Source organism: Pleurodeles waltl, chromosome 11 (assembly GCF_031143425.1).
Source record: "Pleurodeles waltl isolate 20211129_DDA chromosome 11, aPleWal1.hap1.20221129, whole genome shotgun sequence".
Lineage (NCBI taxonomy): Eukaryota > Metazoa > Chordata > Amphibia > Caudata > Salamandridae > Pleurodeles > Pleurodeles waltl.
Window position 1 is genome coordinate 716,621,989 of NC_090450.1, and position 24,353 is coordinate 716,646,341.

The 24,353-nt window shown below is 47.1% G+C and overlaps 1 protein-coding gene across 1 annotated transcript; it reads right to left on the reverse strand.

Moving 5' to 3' along the window:
• Positions 1-640: 640 nt before the first annotated feature.
• Positions 641-10,521, reverse strand: COX5B (cytochrome c oxidase subunit 5B). The gene is made up of 4 exons (XM_069214395.1): positions 10,358-10,521; positions 2,709-2,779; positions 2,012-2,111; positions 641-892 (listed from the first exon to the last, which is right to left on the reverse strand). Exons 1-4 carry the CDS (start codon positions 10,455-10,457, stop codon positions 780-782), a joined length of 384 nt encoding a protein of 127 aa, XP_069070496.1. The 5' UTR covers positions 10,458-10,521; the 3' UTR covers positions 641-779.
• Between the last annotated feature and the right edge of the window lie 13,832 nt (positions 10,522-24,353).

Sequence of the window (24,353 nt, forward strand, 5' to 3'; positions counted from 1 at the left end):
AACTGTTTTACATTAGCATTTAATGTAACTGTTTCTGTTACGCATCAGATGTTTTCATTTAACGTATTTTGTTGCTGCTGCATACTAGCACAGAAGAAAGTAGGTGCTAGCTGCACACAAGCTGTTTCTGAGTGAGGCCTTCTAAAGTAAATACTTGGGATTTTTGATGTCCATGTTTCTTGCAATAAAAGAATGACTGGCTAAATGCCATGACACATAGCCCAAAACCTTTCCTCTTGAAGAGTAAACGAATAAAGCAGATATTGGTTCTCTATCTCGGTCTAACCACTATTTCAACCTCTTTTTTCTTGGTGCAGGTATTTCCCCTCACCTATTGCCAGTGGTACTTTAAACATTGATGTTCTACTAAAACCATTAACTATTGCAACAAATGTTCATGGGTCGCAAAATAGTCACATTCTGTATGAATGCATTTAAATCCTCTATAAACACATTGGCCAGCTGACCTAAGTTCCTATTTAAGCTTTTAACTGTCTTTTATGTATATACCATTCATCTGCTTAAATACGCAGTGTACAGTTTATAATCAGTCTGTTCACTCTGCAGCACTCCCTCCTCTGTTGCTCCCAAAAATAAGCCCACGCTAAAGCGAGGCAGTGAAACAATGAGCTCAAAGTAGTAGAGAGAACACTGATCACAGTTTCTCTTTATTAAAGTTTTCAACTGGAAAAGATAAATTACACCACACATGGCAAATTGAGAACAAGTGCGATCCTGCACCCAAGATACCAGGAAGTACAGCCAAAGTGATATTCAAACTAGTGAGGGAGCTCGTGGGGGACCAGTTTGTAATGGGCACCACAAGATGGGCAGCGTTGGGGCTCTCCTTCATGAAGCCAAAACCAGATGACACTGGTGTTGTCCTCCTCACCTATGGGGTAAGAAGGTAAGATCATTAAATACCATGAAATGAACACAGTAGAAAAGCAAAAACCAAACAGTCAATAGTTTATTTCAAGGTGGCCGAGCCACCAAGAGAGAAACTGACCACCAACCTGCCCAGCAGCTATACAAGTATAAACAGTTACGCACAGTGAACAGTTCTAAACTCATACAGAAAATTTCACACAGGAGGGGGGTGGGGGAGAGGGTGCAAGCAAGAATGCAGGAGGAGCAAACAACATGGAGTGGGAGAGGCGGCCTGCAAACACATGCTCTCTTGTGGAGTGCTGTAACTTAAAAATAAATAGTTCAGACAGCACAAGCAGTGAAACGACACTGGGCAAGGAAGGGTAACTTGGGTAATGCTTCAGGGGCGGGACAACACACAGAGGAAGTGAAGCTGGCATGCAGTGACAAAAAAAAAAGCAAAGAAATGAAAGCGACGAGGAAGCAAAGCAATGGTATGCAATGTGCAGGCTCTAAGCTCCTGTGAGTCAACAATTGGTAGGTGAGACCTAATACAAACAAAACATACAACAGTACACACAAAAAACAAAAAAATAAAAAATACACACCACAAGTGTTGCTAACAGTTGTTTGTGTTCTGGTCTTTAACATGCTAAACTTTTGCTGGCATTATTATGCAATTTCTAGAATTTCACACAAAATTTGTTGAAAATACGCCAATGTAACAAAAACTGGTGGGGCGCAAGTAATTGAGATTCCCTCTATAAAATTTGAATTCAACGAAATTAGTCTAAACACCTTCCAAAGGAGACACCTCAAAATAATGGTACGTTATTAACACCTCAACAATCCCATAAATACTGTCACGCTCAGATTATTTCTCTGGATTGCTCCTACTCAAGAATAATTATTCTATCCAAAGTCAACGTGTGTCTATGATGATCCATTTTAATAGCAAACCAAAACATTTCTTATAGAACTGATATTCTAAATGCTATAATTTCAGAAATGTATGGAAGCGTCCAAGGAGTCGAACACAAAAACTTCCCTTTCAATGGCTTAAAGCTGTGTTTTAACAAAGCAGAAGACCAACTGCAGGAATCCATGCCACTCCAGAAAACTCAAGTTTGTTAGAACTTACATATGCAGCCTACAATCCTTTTCTTGTTGATAGAAGGGACAATGTGAGGGTCTTCCTTTGTCCCGGCATACTGAGGTGGTTTCAGCATACTGTATGGATCCTGGAGAGAAAGCGCAAAACATCGGATTATGACACTAAGGACGTCACAGTATTTCTGCAAATCAATAGTTTGTTGGTGAAGTGACATGGGTATCATATGCTCCAATATGAAGTGCAGTAACCATGAACCCGGAGAAATATTACAAATATATACAGAATGGAATGCCAAAAGAGGCACTAGGCGAGTATCTGGCCACATAGACAGCATGTTAGTGCTTGAGCTACCCAAACGTTTTGTAAAAATCTGACATGTAGAGCTAGGGATCAACCACAAGAGGCATTTCCATCTACAAACAGCTGCAGGATTTGATCAGCTTAACCACTCGTATTAGTAGTTTAATAGTGGCCTGTCTACTTCTTCCATCCTTGCAGGCATTATGAGAGTCTTTTTAATATGTGCATTACTCTACAGTGTTAAAAATATACTATAGCAATATGTTTTAAACATTCAGGGATCAATATTATAAGTAAAACTACAAAAACAAAAAACTTCACTCTTGATAATGTGATGTAGTGGTGTCAAGAAAAATGCCTTGGGCACTGCTAGGCTTGGGGTAGTGTGGTCTGGGTGAGGTGATGAATCAGAACTAATACATACCTTTCCCTTCTCCAAAGCCTTCATGATCTTTCTCTCTAGTCCTGTGGCTTGCTCCTCGTCTGTGGGAATACCTGAAGAGAAACCGCGGTTTTAATGTTGTATGCATGTCTGATAAGAGACTGTTGCACAAGAAAAGTGCACCCGCACATTCACTTGGTTATTGACATTCAGCAAATCCTATCTACTGCACGGTATTCTGACAGGGCAACTAATGAATGTAGTTTGAGAAAAGCAAGCACCGTGTGCCAGAAGCATAGAAGTTGTAAATACACCCAAAATGTTTCTAATGTAGTAAAAGTAAGACCTAGTACTGAGAACAGCTGACCGCCACAGAAAGTATAGCTAGAGTATTGCTACTAACACTTGGTAGTCTGATCAATCGAGGCTAGGAAAGCCATTTAAGAAGAGTGCTCCACCTTAGACAAGCCATCAATACCATAAACCCTGAAGCCTTTATATGTGCTCTGCATGGTCAACAACCGAAAATTAAGCTCGTAACAGTCATGAAGACTTGGAAGTTAGCAACCCAGATGGTCTGTGTTAATTGAAGAGAACCTCAAATTAAGCTGGATGGGCATAATTTAAAGGTGCATGTGCTCAAAGTCCCAAACAGTGCACTAAGGCAAATAAGAGAGCGCTGCTTCGTCACACACATAGAACTATTTGTTTTATGTAAAAGAGAAGTGATAAACAGCAAGATTCACAACTTTTGTGAAGATCACGGAAAATCTACTCTGTTAAGCAAATTACCACACCTTTTCCTGACAGCACGTTAAATGCGTTTTTGATTGCACGACTCCCCGGATGTGCAATCACCAGTCAAACCTTCATGCAGTATGTATCTATCGCTCCACTAAATTGGTCCTAAAATAAGTGTTTTTTTGGGTGAGTTAACACCAATCCGTGATACAAATTCACTTTTTTTGGAGAACAGTGACTCCATTACATGATTCTTCTACTGTACACTAGGGCACTAGCTATTTGGGGCCCAAATGGCAGATAAACCACCAGGACTCCAGCCTTCTCCACAAATCGACAAGTGACGTTATGGGATTTAAAACAAGCTGCTGGGTTGATCAGAAAGTCGATATCTGTCAAGATTACCTAGCCCAAGACTTTTCTTAGACGCCAAACCAACTGTTAGAATGTAAAGACAATCCTGTTTCGCACTATGTCAAGAACAGGAAGGTGTCACTTGGTATGGTGGACCCTCCAACAGCTCATCTCAGAAGCGTTTCCATCTCATTTTTACACGTTCGTAGTAGTCACACTAAACTAAAAAAAAAAAAAAAAAAAAAGCTTGCAATATTTAATTTTACCTAAACACCCATGAGCCATAGTCAATGCTTTGTGGATGAAAGAGCCCGCTTCAATAAGAGGTGATTTAAAACGACATGCAAGTGCCGGCCCATCTATAATGTGAATCTAATTTGATTAAGTCTTTGTTTATTGCCATTACCTTTTATAAAATAACTTCCTATTTTATGAATGAGGTTGAATGAAAAGCACGACTACCTCCAAAGGCGCGTCAAACCACAGCAGATAGGCACCACGCCTGTACAAGCTGTCGATCCTTAAATCTAGCTAAAAACTACAAACTATGTGGTTGTAGGGCAAGTTAGTGTACAGTAATGCTTACCCCAGGTGCTGGTGGGCATTCTTAATTACGAGGAAAGTAAGTGTTTCCTTTAGATTAAATGTCACAGTCAGATATTTGCATGTGACTGGCCTTTTTCTGTAATAGCACAACTGGTTAAATAATGTCTGTAAAGAAATGGCTCCCTGTTGCAGTTACCCCCCACTTTTTGCCTGATACTGATGCTGACTTGACTGAGAAGTGTGCTGGGACCCTGCTAACCAGGCCCCAGCACCAGTGTTCTTTCACCTAAAATGTACCATTGTTTCCACAATTGGCACACCCTGGCATCCAGATAAGTCCCTTGTAACTGGTACCTCTGGTACCAAGGGCCCTGATGCCAGGGAAGGTCTCTAAGGGCTGTAGCATGTATTATGCCACCCTAGAGACCCCTCACTCAGCACAGACACACTGCTTACAAGCCTGTGTGTGCTGGTGAGAACAAAATGAGTAAGTCGACATGGCACTCCCCTCAGGGTGCCATGCCAGCCTCTCACTGCCTATGCAGTATAGGTAAGACACCCCTCTAGCAGGCCTTACAGCCCTAAGGCAGGGTGCACTATACCATAGGTGAGGGTACCAGTGCATGAGCACTGTGCCCCTACAGTGTCTAAGCAAAACCTTAGACATTGTAAGTACAGGGTAGCCATAAGAGTATATGGTCTGGGAGTCTGTTTTACACGAACTCCACAGCACCATAATGGCTACACTGAAAACTGGGAAGTTTGGTATCAAACTTCTCAGCACAATAAATGCACACTGATGCCAGTGTACATTTTATTGTAAAATACACCACCGAGGGCACCTTAGAGGTGCCCCCTGAAACTTAACCGACTGTCTGTGTAGGCTGACTAGTTCCAGCAGCCTGCCACACCAGAGACATGTTGCTGGCCCCATGGGGAGTGTGCCTTTGTCACTCTGAGGCCAGTAACAAAGCCTGCACTGGGTGGAGATGCTAACACCTCCCCCAGGCAGGAGCCGTGACACCTGGCGGTGAGCCTCAAAGGCTCACCCCTTTGTCACAGCCCAGCAGGGCACTCCAGCTTAGTGGAGTTGCCCGCCCCCTCCGGCCACGGCCCCCACTTTTGGCGGCAAGGCTGGAGGGAACAAAGAAAGCAACAAGGAGTCACTGGCCAGTCAGGACAGCCCCTAAGGTGTCCTGAGCTGAAGTGACTAACTTTTAGAAATCCTCCATCTTGCAGATGGAGGATTCCCCCAATAGGGTTAGGATTGTGACCCCCTCCCCTTGGGAGGAGGCACAAAGAGGGTGTACCCACCCTCAGGGCTAGTAGCCATTGGCTACTAACCCCCCAGACCTAAACACGCCCTTAAATTTAGTATTTAAGGGCTACCCTGAACCCTAGAAAATTAGATTCCTGCAACTACAAGAAGAAGGACTGCCTAGCTGAAAACCCCTGCAGAGGAAGACCAGAAGACGACAACTGCCTTGGCTCCAGAAACTCACCGGCCTGTCTCCTGCCTTCCAAAGATCCTGCTCCAGCGACGCCTTCCAAAGGGACCAGCGACCTCGACATCCTCCGAGGACTGCCCCTGCTTCGAAAAGACAAGAAACTCCCGAGGACAGCGGACCTGCTCCAAGAAAAGCTGCAACTTTGTTTCCAGCAGCTTTAAAGAACCCTGCAAGCTCCCCGCAAGAAGCGTGAGACTTGCAACACTGCACCCGGCGACCCCGACTCGGCTGGTGGCGATCCAACACCTCAGGAGGGACCCCAGGACTACTCTAAGACTGTGAGTACAAAAACCTGTCCCCCCTGAGCCCCCACAGCGCCGCCTGCAGAGGGAAATCCCGAGGCTTCCCCTGACCGCGACTCTTTGAATCCTAAGTCCCGACACCTGGGAGAGACCCTGCACCCGCAGCCCCCAGGACCTGAAGGACCGGACTTTCACTGGAGAAGTGACCCCCAGGAGTCCCTCTCCCTTGCCCAAGTGGAGGTTTCCCCGAGGAACCCCCCCCTTGCCTGCCTGCAGCGCTGAAGAGATCCCGAGATCTCTCATAGACTAACATTGCGAACCCGACGCTTGTTTCTACACTGCGCCCGGCCGCCCCCGCGCCGCTGAGGGTGAAATTTCTGTGTGGGCTTGTGTCCCCCCCGGTGCCCTACAAAACCCCCCTGGTCTGCCCTCCGAAGACGCGGGTACTTACCTGCAAGCAGACCGGAACCGGGGCACCCCCTTCTCTCCATTCTAGCCTATGTGTTTTGGGCACCACTTTGAACTCTGCACCTGACTGGCCCTGAGCTGCTGGTGTGGTGACTTTGGGGTTGCTCTGAACCCCCAACGGTGGGCTACCTTGGACCAAGAACTAAGCCCTGTAAGTGTCTTACTTACCTGGTTAACCTAACAAATACTTACCTCCCCTAGGAACTGTGAAAATTGCACTAAGTGTCCACTTTTAAAACAGCTATTTGTGAATAACTTGAAAAGTATACATGCAATTTTGATGATTTGAAGTTCCTAAAGTACTTACCTGCAATACCTTTCGAATGAGATATTACATGTAGAATTTGAACCTGTGGTTCTTAAAATAAACTAAGAAAAGATATTTTTCTATACAAAAACCTATTGGCTGGATTTGTCTCTGAGTGTGTGTACCTCATTTATTGTCTATGTGTATGTACAACAAATGCTTAACACTACTCCTTGGATAAGCCTACTGCTCGACCACACTACCACAAAATAGAGCATTAGTATTATCTCTTTTTGCCACTATCTTACCTCTAAGGGGAACCCTTGGACTCTGTGCATGCTATTCCTTACTTTGAAATAGCACATACAGAGCCAACTTCCTACAATGTCCTACCAATGCATTCCACTGTGAGCCAGTCTTTACAAAGCTGTACCTCTTTCATCCTAATTTTAGGTCAAGGTTTTGACAACATAACTTTCAAACAGACTGACCGCTTAGAATATACCTAAAACGGACTTTGGGTCCACCCATTTTAACCAAAGTTTTTTCGACCAGCCTCTTTCAGCAACTGACTCAATTTTATGTCTTAGCTCAGCTCACTGGAGTACCTCTCTCCTATGGCCACTGGCTGTTAGGATGTATCCTTCCACCTCCAGGCAAGTGTCTGCTTTGAGGCTCCTGCTGGGGTGCATGTGTTTGTCTCTCACTCTAATGTGCTAACGTTGTATGCCTTAGCACTCTAAATACTGACCTTTCGGTTTTTCATTAATGTTGGTTGGCTTGCGATTTATATTGCCTGCAGTGGGAAAAAAGAACTGACTTGTTCATAACTAAAGCTGAAAGCAGGATGCGTGCAATAAGACTAACCCCTGGTTTCGCTTGGGGTAGCATTGAAACAGAAACCTAAGACCTGTTTCGCACGGTTGGGGCTTTTCAGTCCAGTGTAGCTTGGTTCCAGCAGCACAGTGAGTAAGGGAACCAGGCCTGGGCATGCCCGTAGCCACTTAGGTGGTTACATCAAACACACAAAAAGTGATGGGAGGATGCTTGGAATACATCTACCCACTGGTAGAATTACAGCCCATTGTTCTTTTGCACAATCCCTAATCAGATTAGATCCAGTCACATGCAAATCTGCTGTGACACTGCTCCAACACAAACAGTTTAGACCAGGGGTCTTCAAACTGGGGGGCCTCAAGTGATCCCACGGGGGGCACCAGACTCTGGCCAAAAGAAGCATTACACAGATAACTGTGTTTTGTTTAAAGCAGAAACATGCTATTGCACTTTTAAAAAGGTAACATTACTTAACTGCAATGTTTAAATATATCTAGACATACTTAAACATTGCCATCTTTATAGAAATAATTGTGAAAAATTCGGAGGGGGCCCCAATTATTTTTAGTTTTTCAACTGGGGGGCACGGCATTAAAAAGTTTGGAGACCACTGGTTTAGACGGAACTGCCAAGTCAGATCCTCTCTGAACCTCAACAACAATCCAAGAGCTGTTCTTCCCATCTCATTTTGACGTACCACCTTAAGCAGAAAGGGTATCACCAGACCTGGGCCCTGTTCACTGTGTCTCTGGAACCAAGCTACATTCAGCTGAAGATCCCCACTTAAGGTGAAACCAGTGTTGGAATGCTGGTGTTCTGGTTCAGGGAGGGCCCAGCGGCTCGGGATGGATAGTTCTTATTGGACTATGGGTCAAGCAGTGCTTAATTAGAGCCAGTGATTTCCACTGCTCTGCACCAGCACTTGATTCTCAAAAGCAGCACTACTGAGAGTCTACCACATGATGGCGCTGTCTGTCTAATTTTGAGATGAGCACAACTGTGTTCAATACTTCACAATAAAATAATGAATAATACCTGCCAACCACACTATTGCTATAGCTCTGTGTTGCCTGCAATAGTCTGAATTGTTACACTTGTAGGAGTGTGATGGCGAGTAGTTAAGTTGCTACTCCCATTGGCAGTGTTGGAATGGGCAACAGGTGGTGCAACCTACAGTGGCTTCCTGATAAGGGCCCTAGCAGTATCTTTTTTTTTTTTTTAAACACAAATTGAGGACTGGGGTCAAGAGCGGTTTGCATATCACTAGGTCTAAAATGGATTGGTATTGTGAGCAAAAGGACAATGGGTTGGAATGCTATCCCAGGCGATTGAAAGTGGTTAGACAAATTGCAGATGTTCTTCCCATCACCTTTTGTTTGTTTGATATTGTGCCATATACTATGTAGCAGGTCATTTTAACTTGGTGCTAGATGTGCTAAACGCCTCAGACATGGTCATAAGGTACCATGGACTAGCTGTGCTATATTATCCACAATTAAGCATCCCCAACAGTGGGCAATAATTAACTATAGTCAATGTGATTAAGTTTCAAAAACTTGTGGGGGAGGGAGGCGGAAGATGCAATTCCATAGTTTTTACCATCCAACGACAGTAAAGCCGCATTTTGGTAGTTAGTAAAACATGAAATGCACTCAGAATGGGCTTAGATGTAACGTAGCACAATTGCCTCGCATTTTACGTGTTGCCACCGACCTATAAATAAGAGGCTTGGTGCAAATAAGGCAGTTGCTTGCACAAAATACTTGTCAGCTGTAGATAATGAATCTGTAACTGGGATAAATAGTAAAAAGAAAAAGTGGCGACAAACACGGCTGCGCTCGGCATACTCAGTTTAGAAATATGACGCTCAAACGTTGCTTTTGGTATTTGACCTCTGGCTTTTGGTATGTGACCTACGGGACTTCAGGTTTAATACTACAGGCTCCCAGCCGGCACAATAACGAATAAGGCTATCTCAAAATAATTTCACGGCGAAACATCTCTGAATGCGGTGCCATCTTGTTGGCTACACAGATTTTCGCTGAAGCCACCTAGTTCCGCGTAAACTCCAGGTACTGATGTTAACCATTTGAAATCATATCACAGTTTCAGAAACGCCACTTTTCAATTTTTCCTTAACAACAAAATACGACCTGTGAGCTAGAGTCACGGTTCTTTGTAACCGAATTCGCCTGAAATAGTGAGTTTAAAAGGGGAAACCACAAAACAGAAACAATGTGTCCTTGGTGACAGTTATCGGGTAACTTTTAGTGAGGGGGGTTTCCGGTCCTAGAAGTCGCATCTACACTGATTAAAACGAAGACCACGGCACCACGCCTGCATCCTGATTAGCAGAGCCGGAGGTATGACCTCTCTTGTCCCAGAAACCTGTCCTACACACGTGCTTGCTTTTTTTCAATGCACTTCTTCTAACCATGATCCATACAACCTCTTCAGGAAACAGCCTTAACACGTTTTGACAGCTTTTGCATTTTTTTCAATATAGTGCGAACACGAAGGTATTGCTTGAAGCGCTTTATACAAACACCAGTCAAAAACGACAAGGTCGCATTCATTTTTGGTTTTAAGGCACGGAGAGAGTGAGTGATCTGCCCAGAATCGCAGGATGTTGAGCGAACGCCAAGACTCGAACCTGGTTGCCCAGTTCCAAACTCGACAAATCTAACCCTTACGCCAAATCACTCCTTCCAGCATCTGCGGTGAAAGCCTGTGCGCCCCAGTAATTACCTCCTGCAGACATCGACCTGGCCGCCAAGGGAACACGAGCTGTCCCAGGCCCACGGGTCAGAGCCCGCAGCGCGCTCCTCACAAGTAACCTTGAAGCCATGTTTCAGCTCAATGTCCGACCGACCGCTGGAGCTGCAGATACCTGGAAGCCGATATCACTTCCGGGGCAGGAGACGAGAGCTCGGCTACTTCCGGACTAGAAAGACGCACGTACTGTGACTTGGGGAGGCGGGACTTCTGATTAATAAAGCGGGTCTAAGACTGGCGGCTAGAAGACAGAGGAAACCTAGACTTCTATAACGAACTAGAGCGCCAACGGAGCAGTGAGAATATGCCAACAGTGGACGCCATAACGCTGGACAAACAGCCTCAAAATCATTTCCTATGCTGGAGCAGAACACTGTTTCTAGCTCTTTCAGCAGTTTTGATACTTTGTCTGCAGTATATCCCATGTACAATAAGTGAACGAAACCAAAAACGATTCCTGTATTTCTATGGCATTCATTATGTTACTGGTGTAATTGGAGACTCAAGTCTCGTGAACTTAGAAGGTGAGTTTATTAGACCACCGTCAGAAATTGTCAGCTAATAACTCCCTTACCTGATCCACTCCAGTCTCCTCACACTACACACTCCATTCCCCTGGAATAAATGAGCACACAAGAAGCATGTGCTTCCTCACATCATGGGAAAAAAAACATGACAGCAAATTATTCAGCATGCATGATCACGCCTCAGGGTGACCGGGTCGTAAAACCTTTAACATTTCATAAATCAAGGAGATGCCATAATTCATCAAGGCATGGTCATAAATCAATCGTGAGTGGCAGGTCATAAATCATGGTTGTCACATCTCCATCCAGTCCTGCCATCTACTGTCCTCCTTTCTGTCACTTTCTCTTGTTAGGCAATCATATATGCTACTTTGTGGTTCCTCAGATGTTTTTGTTGGTTTACTTTACTTGTGAGGGGGTAGCCTCTTACTGCTGCTTAGGTCTGACTCTCTACCTTGCATGTGTGTTTTGTGCCCTGCCGTCCGTCCAGTGGTTCTGGGCTGTGACATCTGTCCTCCGCTTACTCCCCCGTATCGGCCACAGTCATCCTGCAGTAAGGCATCCCAAGGTGAGTGGCCTTTACCTGGCACACCACCTTACCAACAATTGTCCCCTTTTTCACCACCATGCCGTCTGTGAGGCTCACATCTCCAGGCGGCTCCCCCGTTTAATTGTTATTGTTCACCCTTTCTCTATCTTTCGTTTATTTGCAGCCTGAGATCACCATGGCCGCCCATAGATTGGACCAAAACACCCCCATCCCTTCCTTGGACAAGTGTCACCTATATGGGGCATATCATTCTGGGCTTCTCGAGTGGATCAGGCCATGACGGATGCTCTCTATACCGTTCGCCTTGCAGTATTTACTAACTACAATATTCAGCTTTCTCCTGGAGCTGTCCACCACAATGTTAGACATCGCCCCTCGTCATGTGAGCTTCGGATGACCTCGGACCATATTATAGTTGTGTTGCCAAATTACCTTCCCACCTCTGTTAAATTCAACTGAATGTTGTTGAGGAGATCTTTTCTGCCAAACTGAGCAAGGCTATTGCCACCCAGAGGTATAATCAAGACCTCTGGGGCTTGGATGCTGATGTGGGCAGTCTATCCAGTGACCCCATCTCATCCCTGGGTAGCCTTCCCATTTGATGTCTGTGGCTGTAGGAGGATGGCCTGGCTTATAGTGGGTACCTTGTGGTACATACACCTTGTGCCAGGTCCAGTTATCCCTTAATAGTAGAATAGAGGTGTTTCTAGCAGCTTAGGTTGTTAGAGGTAGCTATGGCAAAGCAGCTTAGGCTGAACTAGGAGACATGCAAAGCTCCTACTATACCACTTATATCATATAGCACAATATCACAAGAAAACACAAAACTCAGAGTTACCAAAAATAAAGGTAATTTATTTTAGTGACAACATGCCAAAAGTATCTCAGACGATACCCTCACTTAGGAGGTAAGTAATATATACAAATTATATGTACACAAACCCAAAACAGGTAAGTAACAGTAAGAAAAGTAGTGCAAACAATGTAGAATCACAATAGGAGGCAATAGATAGAAATAGACCTAGGGGCAATACAAATCATATACTCTAAAAGTGGAATGTGAATCACAAATGGACCCCAGGCCTATGTTGGGTTGTAGGAGGTCGCTGGGACTGTGAGAAACCAGTAAGGGTGTCCAAAATACCCCACCCCCAGACCCTGAAAAGTAGGAGTAAAGTTACCCTGCTACCCCAGAAAGACAGTATAGTTGAGATAGGGGATTCTGCAAGAACCACAACTGCTACTAAAGCACTGAAGACGGATTCCTAGACCTGAGGACCTGTAAAAGAAAGGGACCAAGTCCAAGAGTCATGCAAGTGTCCAGGGGGGGCAGGAGCCCACTAAACCCCGGATGAAGGTGCAAAATGGCTGCCTCCGGGTGGAAGAAGCTGAAGATTCTGCAACAACGGAAGGTGCCAGGAACTTCTCCTTTGGGCAGAAGATGTCCCACAGCGTGCTGGAGGATGCATAAGTGTTTCCACGCAGAAATACCGTAAACAAGCCTTGCTAGCTGCAAGAGTCGCGGTTGAGGATTTTGGGTGCTGCTGGGCCCAGGAATGCCCAGGATGTCGCCCCTTGGAGGAGGAGACAGAGGGGGTGCTCAGCAACTCAGAGAGCTCCCACAGAAGCAGGCAGCACCCGCAGAAGTACTGGAACAGGCACTTAGAAGACCTGAGGACAGCAGTTGACTCAGAGTCACAAAGGAGGGTCCCACGACGTCGGAGTCCAACTCAGTAAGTTGGGCAATGCAGGACGGAGTGCCATGTACCCAGGCTAGTCTGTGCACAAAGGAAGTCTTGGAAAAGTGCACAGAAGCTGGAGCAGCTGCAGATCACGCAGTACACAGGTTTGCTGTCTGGCATGGGGAGGAAAGGACTTACCTCCACCAAATTTGGACAGAAGGGCCACTGGACTGTGGGAGACACTTGGCCCCAGCTCCTATGTCCCAGGAACCACTCTCGAGGGGACCCAGAGGACCGGTGATGCAGAAGTTTGGTGCCTGCGTTGGCAGGGGGAAGATTCCGTCGACCCACAGGAGATTTCTTCTTGGCTTCCAGTGCAGGGTGAAGGCAGACAGCCATCAGAGCATGCACCACCAGGAAACAGTCGAGAAAACCGTCAGGATGAGGCGCTACAAAGTTGCTGGTAGCCGTCTTGCTACTTTGTTACAGTTTTGCAGGTGTCCTGGAGCAGTCAGCAGTCGATCGTTGGCAGAAGTCAAAGAGAGAAGTGCAGAGGAACTCTGGTGAGCTCTTGCATTCATTATCTGAGGAATAGCCCAGAGGAGAGACCGTAAATAGCCCAAAAAGGAGGTTTGGCTACTGAGAAAGGAGGCTTGGCTACTGTAAGCACCTATCAGGAGGGGTCTCTGACGTCACCTGCTGGCACTGGCCACTCAGAGCTGTCCATTGTGCCCCAACACCTCTGAATCCAAAATGGCAGAGGTCTGGGACACACTGAAGGAGCTCTGGGCACCTCCTCTGGGAGGTGCTGGTCAGGGGAGTGGTCACTCCACTTTCCTTTGTTCAGTTTCGCACCAGAGCTGGGATGGGGGATCCCTGAACTGGTGTAGACTGGCTTATGCAGAGATGGGCACCATCTGTGCCCATCAAAGCATTTCCAGAGGCTGGGGGAGCCTACTCCTCCCCAGCCCTTCACACCTATTTCCAAAAGGATAGGGTGTAACACCCTCTCTCAGAGTAAATCCTTTGTTCTGCCTTCCTGGGACCAGGCTGCACAGGCCACAGGGGCCAGAATCCTGTCTGAGGGGTTGGCAGCAGCTGCAGTGGAGACCCCGGAAAGGCAGTTTGGCAGTACCCGGGTACTGTGCTAGAGTCCCGGGCATGATTGGAATTGTCCCCCCAATACCAGAATGGTATTGGGGTGACAATTCTATGATCCTAGACATGTTACATGGCCATGTTGGGAGTTACCATTGTGACGCTACATATAGGTATTGACCTATATGTAGTGCACGCTTGTAATCGTGTCCCTGCACTCACAAAGTCCAGGGAATTTGCCCTGAACAATGTGGGGGCACCTTGGCTAGTGCCAGGGTGCCCACGCACTAAGTAACTTGGCACCTAATCTTCACTAAGTGAGGGTTAGACATATAGGTGACTTATAAGTTACTTCTGTGCCATGAAAAATGGCTGTTAAATAACGTGGACGTTATTTCACTCAGGCTGCAGTAGCAGTCCTGTGTAAGAATTGTCTGAGCTCCCTATGGGTGGCAAAAGAAATGCTGCAGCCCATAGGGATCTCATGGAACCCCAATACCCTGGGTACCTAGGTACCATATACAAGGGAATTATAAGGGTGTTCTAGTGTGCCAATGAGAATTGGTAAACTTAGTCACTAGCCTGCAGTGACAATTTTAAAGCAAAGAGAGAGCATAAACACTGAAGTTCTGGTTAGCAGAGCCTCAGTGATACAGTTAGACACCACACAGGGAACACATACAGGGCATACATTATGAGCACTGGGGTCCTGCCTGGCAGGATTCCAGTGACACATAGGCAAAAACAAACATACATACAGTGAAAATGGGGGTAACATGCCAGGCAAGATGGTACCTTCCTACAGTGACTGTCAGACCTTCTGCTGGATTGCCGTCGATGTGGTTCCACCAGGCTTGCCTTCTATGGATAAACAAGTGCCTTACTACCAAAAGTGTTTTGGGTCGCGCTCCTCTCGCGGCAACAAGAACACTTCTGTCATTTGTGGCTGTAGGGCGCCTGTGACTTGTTCATAGCAATTGTGGATGTACATACATTTTGTAAGCATTGAAATGCCACCTGCCCACTTCCTTGATGCCTGCCTCAGGCAAACCATGTTGTGCCGCTGTTGTGGATGACCCTATTCTGAATGAGTGGGACCCAAATGTGGAGGGTATAAGCCTGCTTGCCCAGGGCTTTGTTCATGACCACCATGAACTGGTATTTGCTCAACATATCCCCATTTTCATTTATGAAGAGGGGGCCCGCCTCACCAGGTTTTATCACCAAGTAATTGCATAGGCAGCACACTGGGCAGTACCTTGTTTCCTCTATGCAATTGAGCTGAACCCAACTTCCTTTGCTTAGCTCATCTGTTTTGGATCTCCTGAGTAGAATTTGAACCTTGACTGCTTCTGACCGACATCTAAAGCTTGTAAACAAGTGGAACCCGCATCCCTCTTTGCCAGGACCATGAGTTTGCTCAAACTGAAAGCCCCCCAAAATGCCACCATAAAGGCTTCTCTGAGTAGTGAGAACTCAAACAGATTGTCAGCCACTATTTCCAGGCCATTGATTAACCGGATCAGCTTCTGGAAATCTATGGGATGCCTTGTGTCATGCTTTTTCCCCTTCAAGGTGTTTCCAGCTCTTCACAGATTTTCTAATGTAACGGGTAGCCGTGGTGTCCCTGCCTGTTCTTAGCTTTGAAAAAAGGGCCACTGCTGCTTAATGGGCTTGTGCCCAAGACTTCATTTTCTTCTGTTGGTAGGCCCATTCGATGAAGCACTCCACCGTCCAAGTCGTGTCCTCTTGCTCCCCCAATGACTGCAACCTCCCCACCTGCATCACAGTGTTGATAAATTTGTCATAACACTTAGCTGTGCTGGGTTTGAAGGCTTGCTCGATTAGTACACATAGTTCCGCTCTGCCAGCTCACACAATTGTCTCAGAAAAGGTGTCATTGTCTGATGAGCGTCCGGTGCTAGCCTTCTGAACCTGTCCATCTGGGAACGAGACAGCACATCCGCCTGTGAGTTCTGTATGTCTGGGACATGTCTTGCCTTAATGTCAAGGTTACCCTTGAGCTGCACCTTACCATAGGCCTCATAAGTCTCAGTATATCCTGGCATGTGGCCGTTCCCCTATTTATGGCCTGCACCACTCCTTGGTTCTCAGACTGCAGTGTGATCTTCATATCCCACAGCCTCTTTCTCCACACCATCAGAGCTACCACTACAGGGAGTAGCTTGTGGAAATTATGTTGCTGTTGACACCCAATTCATGCCATCTTGTGGACCACTGCCCTGGGCGCAGTCCTTACCCAGTATGACCCAAAAACCGTGGCTGCCAGCTGCGTTCGAGAATACGGCTATTTGTGTGGTCGTCAACCATCCCTCTCTCTTAATGAGAAGCCCATTAAATTGGGTCAGTAAGGAATCCCACAAAGCTAGATCTCTCTGTACTCCTGACCCAGCGTGATGGTGGTGTTTCTTCTGCAGGTCTGTTGTCAGTATGGTTAAGCACCTAGCAAACACCCGCCTCGCTAGTATAACTCTCGCTATGAAGTTCAGCTTGCCAATCATTCTTTGTAGCTCTCTGAGGGTTGCCTTTTCTTTATTGCACAGGACCCTGATGTCCTCACTCAACTCAGCGACCTTGTCTTCTGGCAGCCTGCATGTGCCTGACCTTGTCTTCTGGCAGCCTGGACATGCCTACAACTGATTCTAACTCAATGCTTAGGAACACTAGTGACATTGCTGGTCCCACTGCTTTTTTCTGCCGCCTGGGGTTCTTCAAGCTTCTTTGCTAGCTCTTGAAATGCCCTTACTGTCCTCCAACATTCCTCAGTCCCTGCCTCACCTACGAAAAGGAAGTCCTCTAGGTAATGCAGTTTGCCCCCTGTGGGTGCCTCTTGTGTACAGCCCACTCCAGAAATGTACTAAAGGGCTCAAATATACCAAAGCGCTCAAAGTATGACCAGTATATGGAGCAACCCATTAGCATGTCTTTGTGAAAGTATATTTGCCTGCTGCATTGGAACCCCAGTAGATGGAAACTATCGCAATGAACCTGGAGGAGTCACAAAGCAGAATCAATGTCTGCCTTTGCCATGAGGACTCCCCGTACCATTGCCTTCACCAGGTCTATGGCATCCTCCACAGTGGGGTACTCCACCGAGCAGGCCTCAGTGTCGATCCCATCGTTCACTGATGCACCCTCTGGGAATGAAAGGTGATGAATGAGACTGTACTGTCCTGGTTCTTTCTTGGGGACTACCCCAAGGGGGGAAATGATCAAAATCTTGGGAATGGGGGGAATTCTATGGGCCATAGGTCTTTCTGTTTCTTGATATTTTGCTGAACCACTGCAGAGTGTTCCTGTGCTGATTTCAGATTCCTCCCCTAGCGGTGGCACCCTAAAAATGGTATCACAAAGCCTTCCCCAAAGCCCTTTACCAGCAAATTAGTGTCCTCTCTGTTGGTGTATTCATCTGCTAACCTTCTGAGTATGTGCGTGTTGATTGGGGATCTGGCTAGCCGAAACTTGTCCACTCCCCCTGACCCCCTCAACTGAACTAATGGCTCTTTTTCTTTTCCTTCTTGTCTGTACGGTGTTTGTTCTACTTGCATCCTGATGCTGGGTGATCTCCCCAGCATGAGGAGCAGGCATGTCTAAATTTGCAAGCTGCCCCCCAAGTGCATTCACTTGTGTCATATTTCCAGCATATCACTGGTTGTTCTCCAGTTATGGAGTGATTTGTACCTATGTGTTGACCTATTCCTATGCTTGTCCCCTTGAAGTGGGTGGTCCAAAAGGGCCGCTTGCCATTCCCCTCCCAAGCTTTGAACTTCTTGGCTACCGTAATTTTATGGATGTATCCAGACGCATCCTCTTCGTTCCACTCCATCTCTGGGTGTGTGTGCATTTTTAGTCTGAACCCCTTGTCGTATTCCACTCAAGTGTCACCCAGAAATTGTCTACGCGCCTCTTGTATCTTAGGCTCATAGAGCCATAAGTCAACTGCGCTGCAAGGGAACTTCTCTACTACAATGCATGTCATTACCCTAAAGGCATCAACCAGTTGTCAAAATTCCTTTCTTTTCTTACTCTCTTCCTTTCCCACCTATCCTCTTTCTACTTATCGCACATGGTCATATCCAAACCCTCTAGCTGTATTTCTAGGAGGGTGAATATGTCAATAAACTCCTCCATATGCTCTCTTCAACTGCTAGGGGGATCAGGCTTGCTAAACCTGTTGCCTTAGTGATCAGTGAGGGCCTTGACCTGTTGATACTGTGCTTTTCGCTGTACATGCCCTGCTAGATATAGCATAGCCCCAAGCTGCTGTGGGTGATACTGAATTGCCCTGTTTACACATATCTGAAATCGCCGATGTGAACAAATTCACGGTGCAATAAGCTAGGCCTGAACAAGCCAGTTCTGCTAGAAAATTCAGGATGTCTGTAACCTCTGCTCGTAAGGGACCCAAGGGTCTCTCCACACACTAACAAACCCATCTTCTCAAGGACGATCTGTACCTCTTGACGGTACTGGAGGCACAGGCCTTTTGAATGAATTTCTCAGTGTCGTTGAAAGTCTGACATTTTCCCAACGTTGCCTGAAATCCTCCAAGCCATGATTTGGTATGGCTCTGCAAGACCAAGGGATGTGGACAGCCACGAGGATCCTGAAGGAGTGCTGGGAATGATGGAAGTTCAATCGGTGCTTCCCAAGATAGTTCCAACAGGGTGGGGAACCACGTTGGGAATTCCAGATCGAAGTTACCAATACCATTGAAGCCCTCTGACGTCGGTCTTGAGCCGCCACATTTGGTGAATCATTAAGAATGGTGGGAATGTATAGGGCTTACCTCTTGTCCAGTCCTGTAGGAAGGCATCCACTGCCATGGCCCCTGGGTCTGGCCGCCAACTGACGTACTGCAGGAGCTGAGCATTTAGTCTGGAGGCAAACAAGTCCACACTGCAAGGACCCTATTGGTCTATTAGGGATTGGAATACTGCTCGATGTAATTGCCGGTCGCTTGAATCTTTGATGTATCAAGAGTTCGAGTCTGCCACTGTGTTCTGAGTTCCTGGAAGATATTCCGCCATCACTGAAATCTGGTGTTGAAGGCAGTAATGTCAGAAGTCCTTTGCCAACTCTGCCAATGCTTTCGAGTGCATACCTCTCAAGCGGTTGATGTATGGTACCCTGTATTGTCCATCCTCAAGAGAACACCGCATGAAACTCTGTGCCGGATAAGGGACTGGATTGCAAATGAGCCCGCGAGTAGGGGGTAAACAAGCCCTTTGTGTGAGGCCGGGGCAGCCTTTACAAATGCAGGTGTGCTCCGCCTCTAACTCTCACATCCCAGGAAGACCATTCAGTATGCAGATGCACTCTTGTTACACCTCCACCCCGTGTCCAGGCTGTCTGAGAAGTATGCACAAAACCCAACTGTCACTCTGCCCCAGAAATGGATTGGAATCAAGCTGCAAAACACCAGAGTTTCTAAAATTGGCGTTTCTATAATGGTAATTAAAAAGCCACTTACACCAATAAGCAGCATTTCTTGCTGCCATTACAACCATACCAAACATGCCTACGCCACCCTTCATAGATTAGACAGTACCACTTAGATATATGTTTAGGGCATTTACAATGCACTCCTATGAGAGAGGCAGCACACACAATAGTGAGAAACCAAATAGGCTGTTTGTCACTACTAGGACAGGCCACACAACAAGGCACTTGTCCTTCCACTTACCCACATAGCACCCTGCCCTTAGGGCTGGCTAGGGCTGATCTTAGGGGTGACTTATATGTAGTGAAAGGGGAGTTCCAGGCCTGGCAAATACATTTAGATGTATTGTATCCAGGTCCCTGTGGCAATAAACAGCGCACGCAGGCGCTGTAGTGGCAGGCCTAAGACAGGTTTGAAAGGCTACTTCTGGGGGTAATGCAAGCTGCGCTGCAGGCCCATTAGTAGCATTTTCATTTTCAGGCCTGTGCTATAGGGATACCACAGTACAAGGGACTTACAGGTATATTAAATGTTCAATTAGGTGTAAGCCAATCATACCAAGTATAGAAAGGGAAAGCACTTGCACTATAGCACTGATCAGCAATGATAACGTGCTCAGAGTCCTAATGTCAACAAAGAGGACAGATAAATAGGAGGAATGCAAAAAGTTTATGGATGACCCTGTAAAAAGGGGCAAGTGCAACACTACTACATTTAGGTCCTCATTACGAGTTTTGGGGTCCGAAGACCGCCACGGTGGAGGTGGCGGTTGCACTGCCCCAGGCCCGGCAGAGAAGACTGACATAATATGAGCATGTCGTGTGTTCCCAATGGGACACAGCCAATAGACTGCCAGCACCGCCAGTGTGGACGGACCACCGCGGCCGGCGGCAGGCATCTCTAGTCCGGCGGGGACCATGTTACCGCCGAGCATATTACGGGGTTAGACACCATCAGGATATCCGGAGCGGACGGACCGCCACTAAAACCCTGGCGGAAACAACCAGTATAAAAGGAGACACTCACCTTCGGGAACCTGAACTTGAAGTCTTCCCACTGATCCTGATCGCCCTATGACTCCAGAACCAGCGACAAAGACAACAACCGTAATACACCCACTTAGCACACACTGGAGAGAAAGGCATTAGTACACACACAACACACACATCCAGGATGGCGTTCTGTGGCCACATATGCAAATTAACACCCGTACCAACACACATACACACACCAACATACACACACAAACTACACACACCATGGTTAACATACACATGCCATCCACTCATCACCCTGCACACACACATCACCGCCAATGTCTAAACCAAACATACACAACACCACAGACACACATAACAACATCACTACTGCAAACACACAAAGGCATTTACAAGGAACAATACTGCACACCTCCACATGAGAACACATACTGACAGCAACACGTAACAACCACATACAACTAACTCATACCAAAACACTGCCACTCAACATGTCAGATGTCGCACCACATCCACACAACACACATGACAAATCCATCACCACACACACGCAGGCACACACAACCACACAATGCCACACAACACCATTACAATACATCCCACAAGGAAAACACACAACACATGCTGCAACACAATCACATCACATACACAAAACTAACACAAACCAAATTGCACTAATACAACACATCCATCGTGAATGAAAGGCAGGACAAGTATCTTTCCATCAAGACCAACAGGCGGTTGGCCCAAATCTATCATTAAATAGGAAATTGAAATATCAAACAGGTACAAATAGGGCCAGCTGGCCACTCCAAATAGTCCAAAGGCCACCAGGCACATATGGCACTTGTGAATGCCCCAACTTGACTCCGGACTGCAAAGTGGCCTCCACATGGTAGAGGCATCAAGTGGGCAGGCAGGCACCTCAGGGGTGATAGTCAAGGAGTGGGGTTTGGGTTTAGGAGGGGGGCCCTTGGGATTGCCCCTGGGTTTTAGCGAGGATTGGGCTTGGCTTTCACCTTAATTTGTGGCTCCTTAGATTTCTCCTTGGGAGGGGGGAGCTTGGGTTTGAGGGAGGGGGGATTTGTTTGAGAGAGGGGCATGGGCAACACCAGGGGGGCAAGGGAGGACCGGGAGGTGGAATGGCTAGGGTCGGGGAGGGACACAGAGTGCTTAGGGGAATCACAGGGTGCGAAAGTAGTTGGGAAGAGGGAAAACTCATATAGGAATCTTTTCTTAGGGACACAAGGGCAGTCATGAGAAAAATGTTTGGGACTGGAGGGAGAGGGAGTGGTTGTGAGGTGTGTTCGTGTAGGTGTTTTGGGTGCAGGTGCATGGGTGGAAGCCATGTGTGTGCTGTGCGTTTGCTGGGTGTGTGACTGCAGGCATGTATGTGTTATGGGAGGAGGGGGGAGGAGGTGCAGGGAGATGCCATGGTGGATGGGTGACTGTTGGGGTGGTGCCTGCAGGTAAGGTGCATGTGCTGCATATGGGGGTGTTGGTATTTGTGGTGAGTGTGCATGTGGTGAAAGGGGTGGATGTATGCACGTCTGGAAGTGTGGTGACTGTGGGTATGATGGAACTAGTGGCTAGATCAGGGAGTGTTGGTGTTGTGCCAGTAGGTGTGAGTGGTGTAGTGTCTGTGAAGGAGGAGGTGGTGTGGGGGTCAGTGTAGGAAGTGGATGTTGTGTTTGCAGGTGGCTGTGCCTGTGTGGTGGGTTTTGTGGTGCTTGTGTTTGTCACTGTGAACCGTGTCTGTTGAGGTGGATGAATGGTGGTCTGACGGTGTGCTCTGGATGGGTGTGGGGAGAGGGATATGAGATTGGGCAGAGGTAGATGGAGGGGGGACAGAAGAAAAAGGGACATTGGCTGCCGTCAGCAAGGAGGCCAGAGCCTAAAAGGATCTCTGCAGGCCAGACAGGGCACTGTGAATGCCTTCCAGGAATGCCATGCTCTGCTGTACCTTAGCTTCCAGTCCTTGGATGGCATTCGGAATGGTTGTCCAACCCACAGAGATAGACCTCAGGAGGTCAATAGCCTCCTTACTGAAGGCAGCAGGGCTGTCTGGGGCAGGGGCACAGGTGCCTGCGGTGAAGGAGACGCCCACCCTCCTGGGTGTGCGGGCACAGGTGTAGGAGGCTGGCCTGGTTTGTAGTGGGTACCTTGGATACGTACACCTTATACCAGGTCTGTTATCCCTTATTAGTGAAATGTAGTAGTGTTCTAGCAGCTTAGGCTGATAGAGGTAGCTATAGCAGAGCAGCTTAGGCTGAACTAGGAGACATGCAAAGCTCATGCAATACCACTTATATCATATATATACTATATCATAAGAAAGACAATACTCATAGTTACTAAAAATAAAGGTACTTTATTTTAGTGACAATGTGCCAAAAATATCTCAGAGGATATACTCCCCTAGGAGGTAAGTAACATACACATAATATACACAACTAACCAAATCAGGTAAGTAAAACAGTCAGAAAATAGTGCAACCACTGTAGAACACAATAGGATGCAATAGGCCTATGGGCAACACAAACCATATACTAAGAAAGTGGAATGCACCCCTAGGCAAGTGTAGTGTCTAGGGGGTCGCTGGGAGTGTGAGAAAACACTAAGGGGGTAAAGGGGACCCCACCCCAAGACCCTGGAAAGTAGGAGTAAAATACTACTATTTCCCCAGAAACACACTAAAGTCGTGATAAAGGATTTTTCAAGGGCCACATCAGACTGCAAATCACTGAAGACGGATTCCTGGACCTGAAGACCTGCAAAGGAAGGGGACCAAGTCCAAGAGTCACTAAAGTGTCCGGGGTGGGGCAGGAGCCTACTAAACCCCAGATGAAGGTACAAAATGGATGCCTCCTGTTGGAAGAAGCTTCAGGTTTTGCCACAACGAAAGGAGGTAGGAAGTTCTTCTTCGTGCAGAAGATGTCCCACAGCATGCTTGAGGATGCAGAGTTGTTTCCTTGGCAAAATACTGCAAACAAGCCTTGCTAGCTGCAAGAGTCGCGTTTGGGGGAAAATGGTGCTGCCTGGGCCCAGGAAGGACCAGGATGTCGCCACGTGGGAGAGGATACAGAGGGGGCCCTCAGCAACATAGAGAGCCCTCGGACAGAAAGGAAGCACCCGCAGAAGTCCTTGAACAAGGGTTCAAGAAGACTGAACACAGCGGTCGTCTCAACACTGCAAAAAGAGGTCCCACGACACCGGAGGTCAACTCAGGGAGCTGAGCATCGCAGGACAGAGTGCTGGGGACCTAAGCTTGGCTGTGCATGCAGGATTTCTTGGAAGTGTGCACAGAAGCCCTTGTAGCTGCAGCTCCCACAGTGCACAGGATTACTGTCTGGGGAGGGGAGGCAAGGACTTGCCTCCTTCAAATTCGGACAGTTGGACCTCTGGACAGTCTGGGTCACTTTGGTCCACCACATGTGTTCCAGGGGTCACACTCATCAGGATGAGAGGGGACCCAGAGTACCGGTGAAGCTGAAGTTTGGTGCCTGCTGAAGCAGGGGGAAGATTCATCGACCCACAGGAGATTTCTTTGTGGCTTCCAGTGCAGGGGGAAGGCAGGCAGCCCCCAGAGCATGCACCACAAGGAAACAGTTGAGAAAGCCGGCAGAATTAGGTGCTACAATGTCGCTGGT

Bases quoted from the DNA above. Each gene is read 5' to 3' on its own strand.
- COX5B (XM_069214395.1), bottom strand. From the start codon at position 10,457: ATGGCTTCAAGGTTACTTGTGAGGAGCGCGCTGCGGGCTCTGACCCGT. The intron at 2,780-10,357 runs GTAATTACTGGG...GTTTCTCTTCAG, and splicing joins CAGGTCGATGTCTGCAGGAG to GTATTCCCACAGACGAGGAG. The intron at 893-2,011 runs GTAAGTTCTAAC...CTTACCCCATAG, and splicing joins AAGGATTGTAGGCTGCATAT to GTGAGGAGGACAACACCAGT.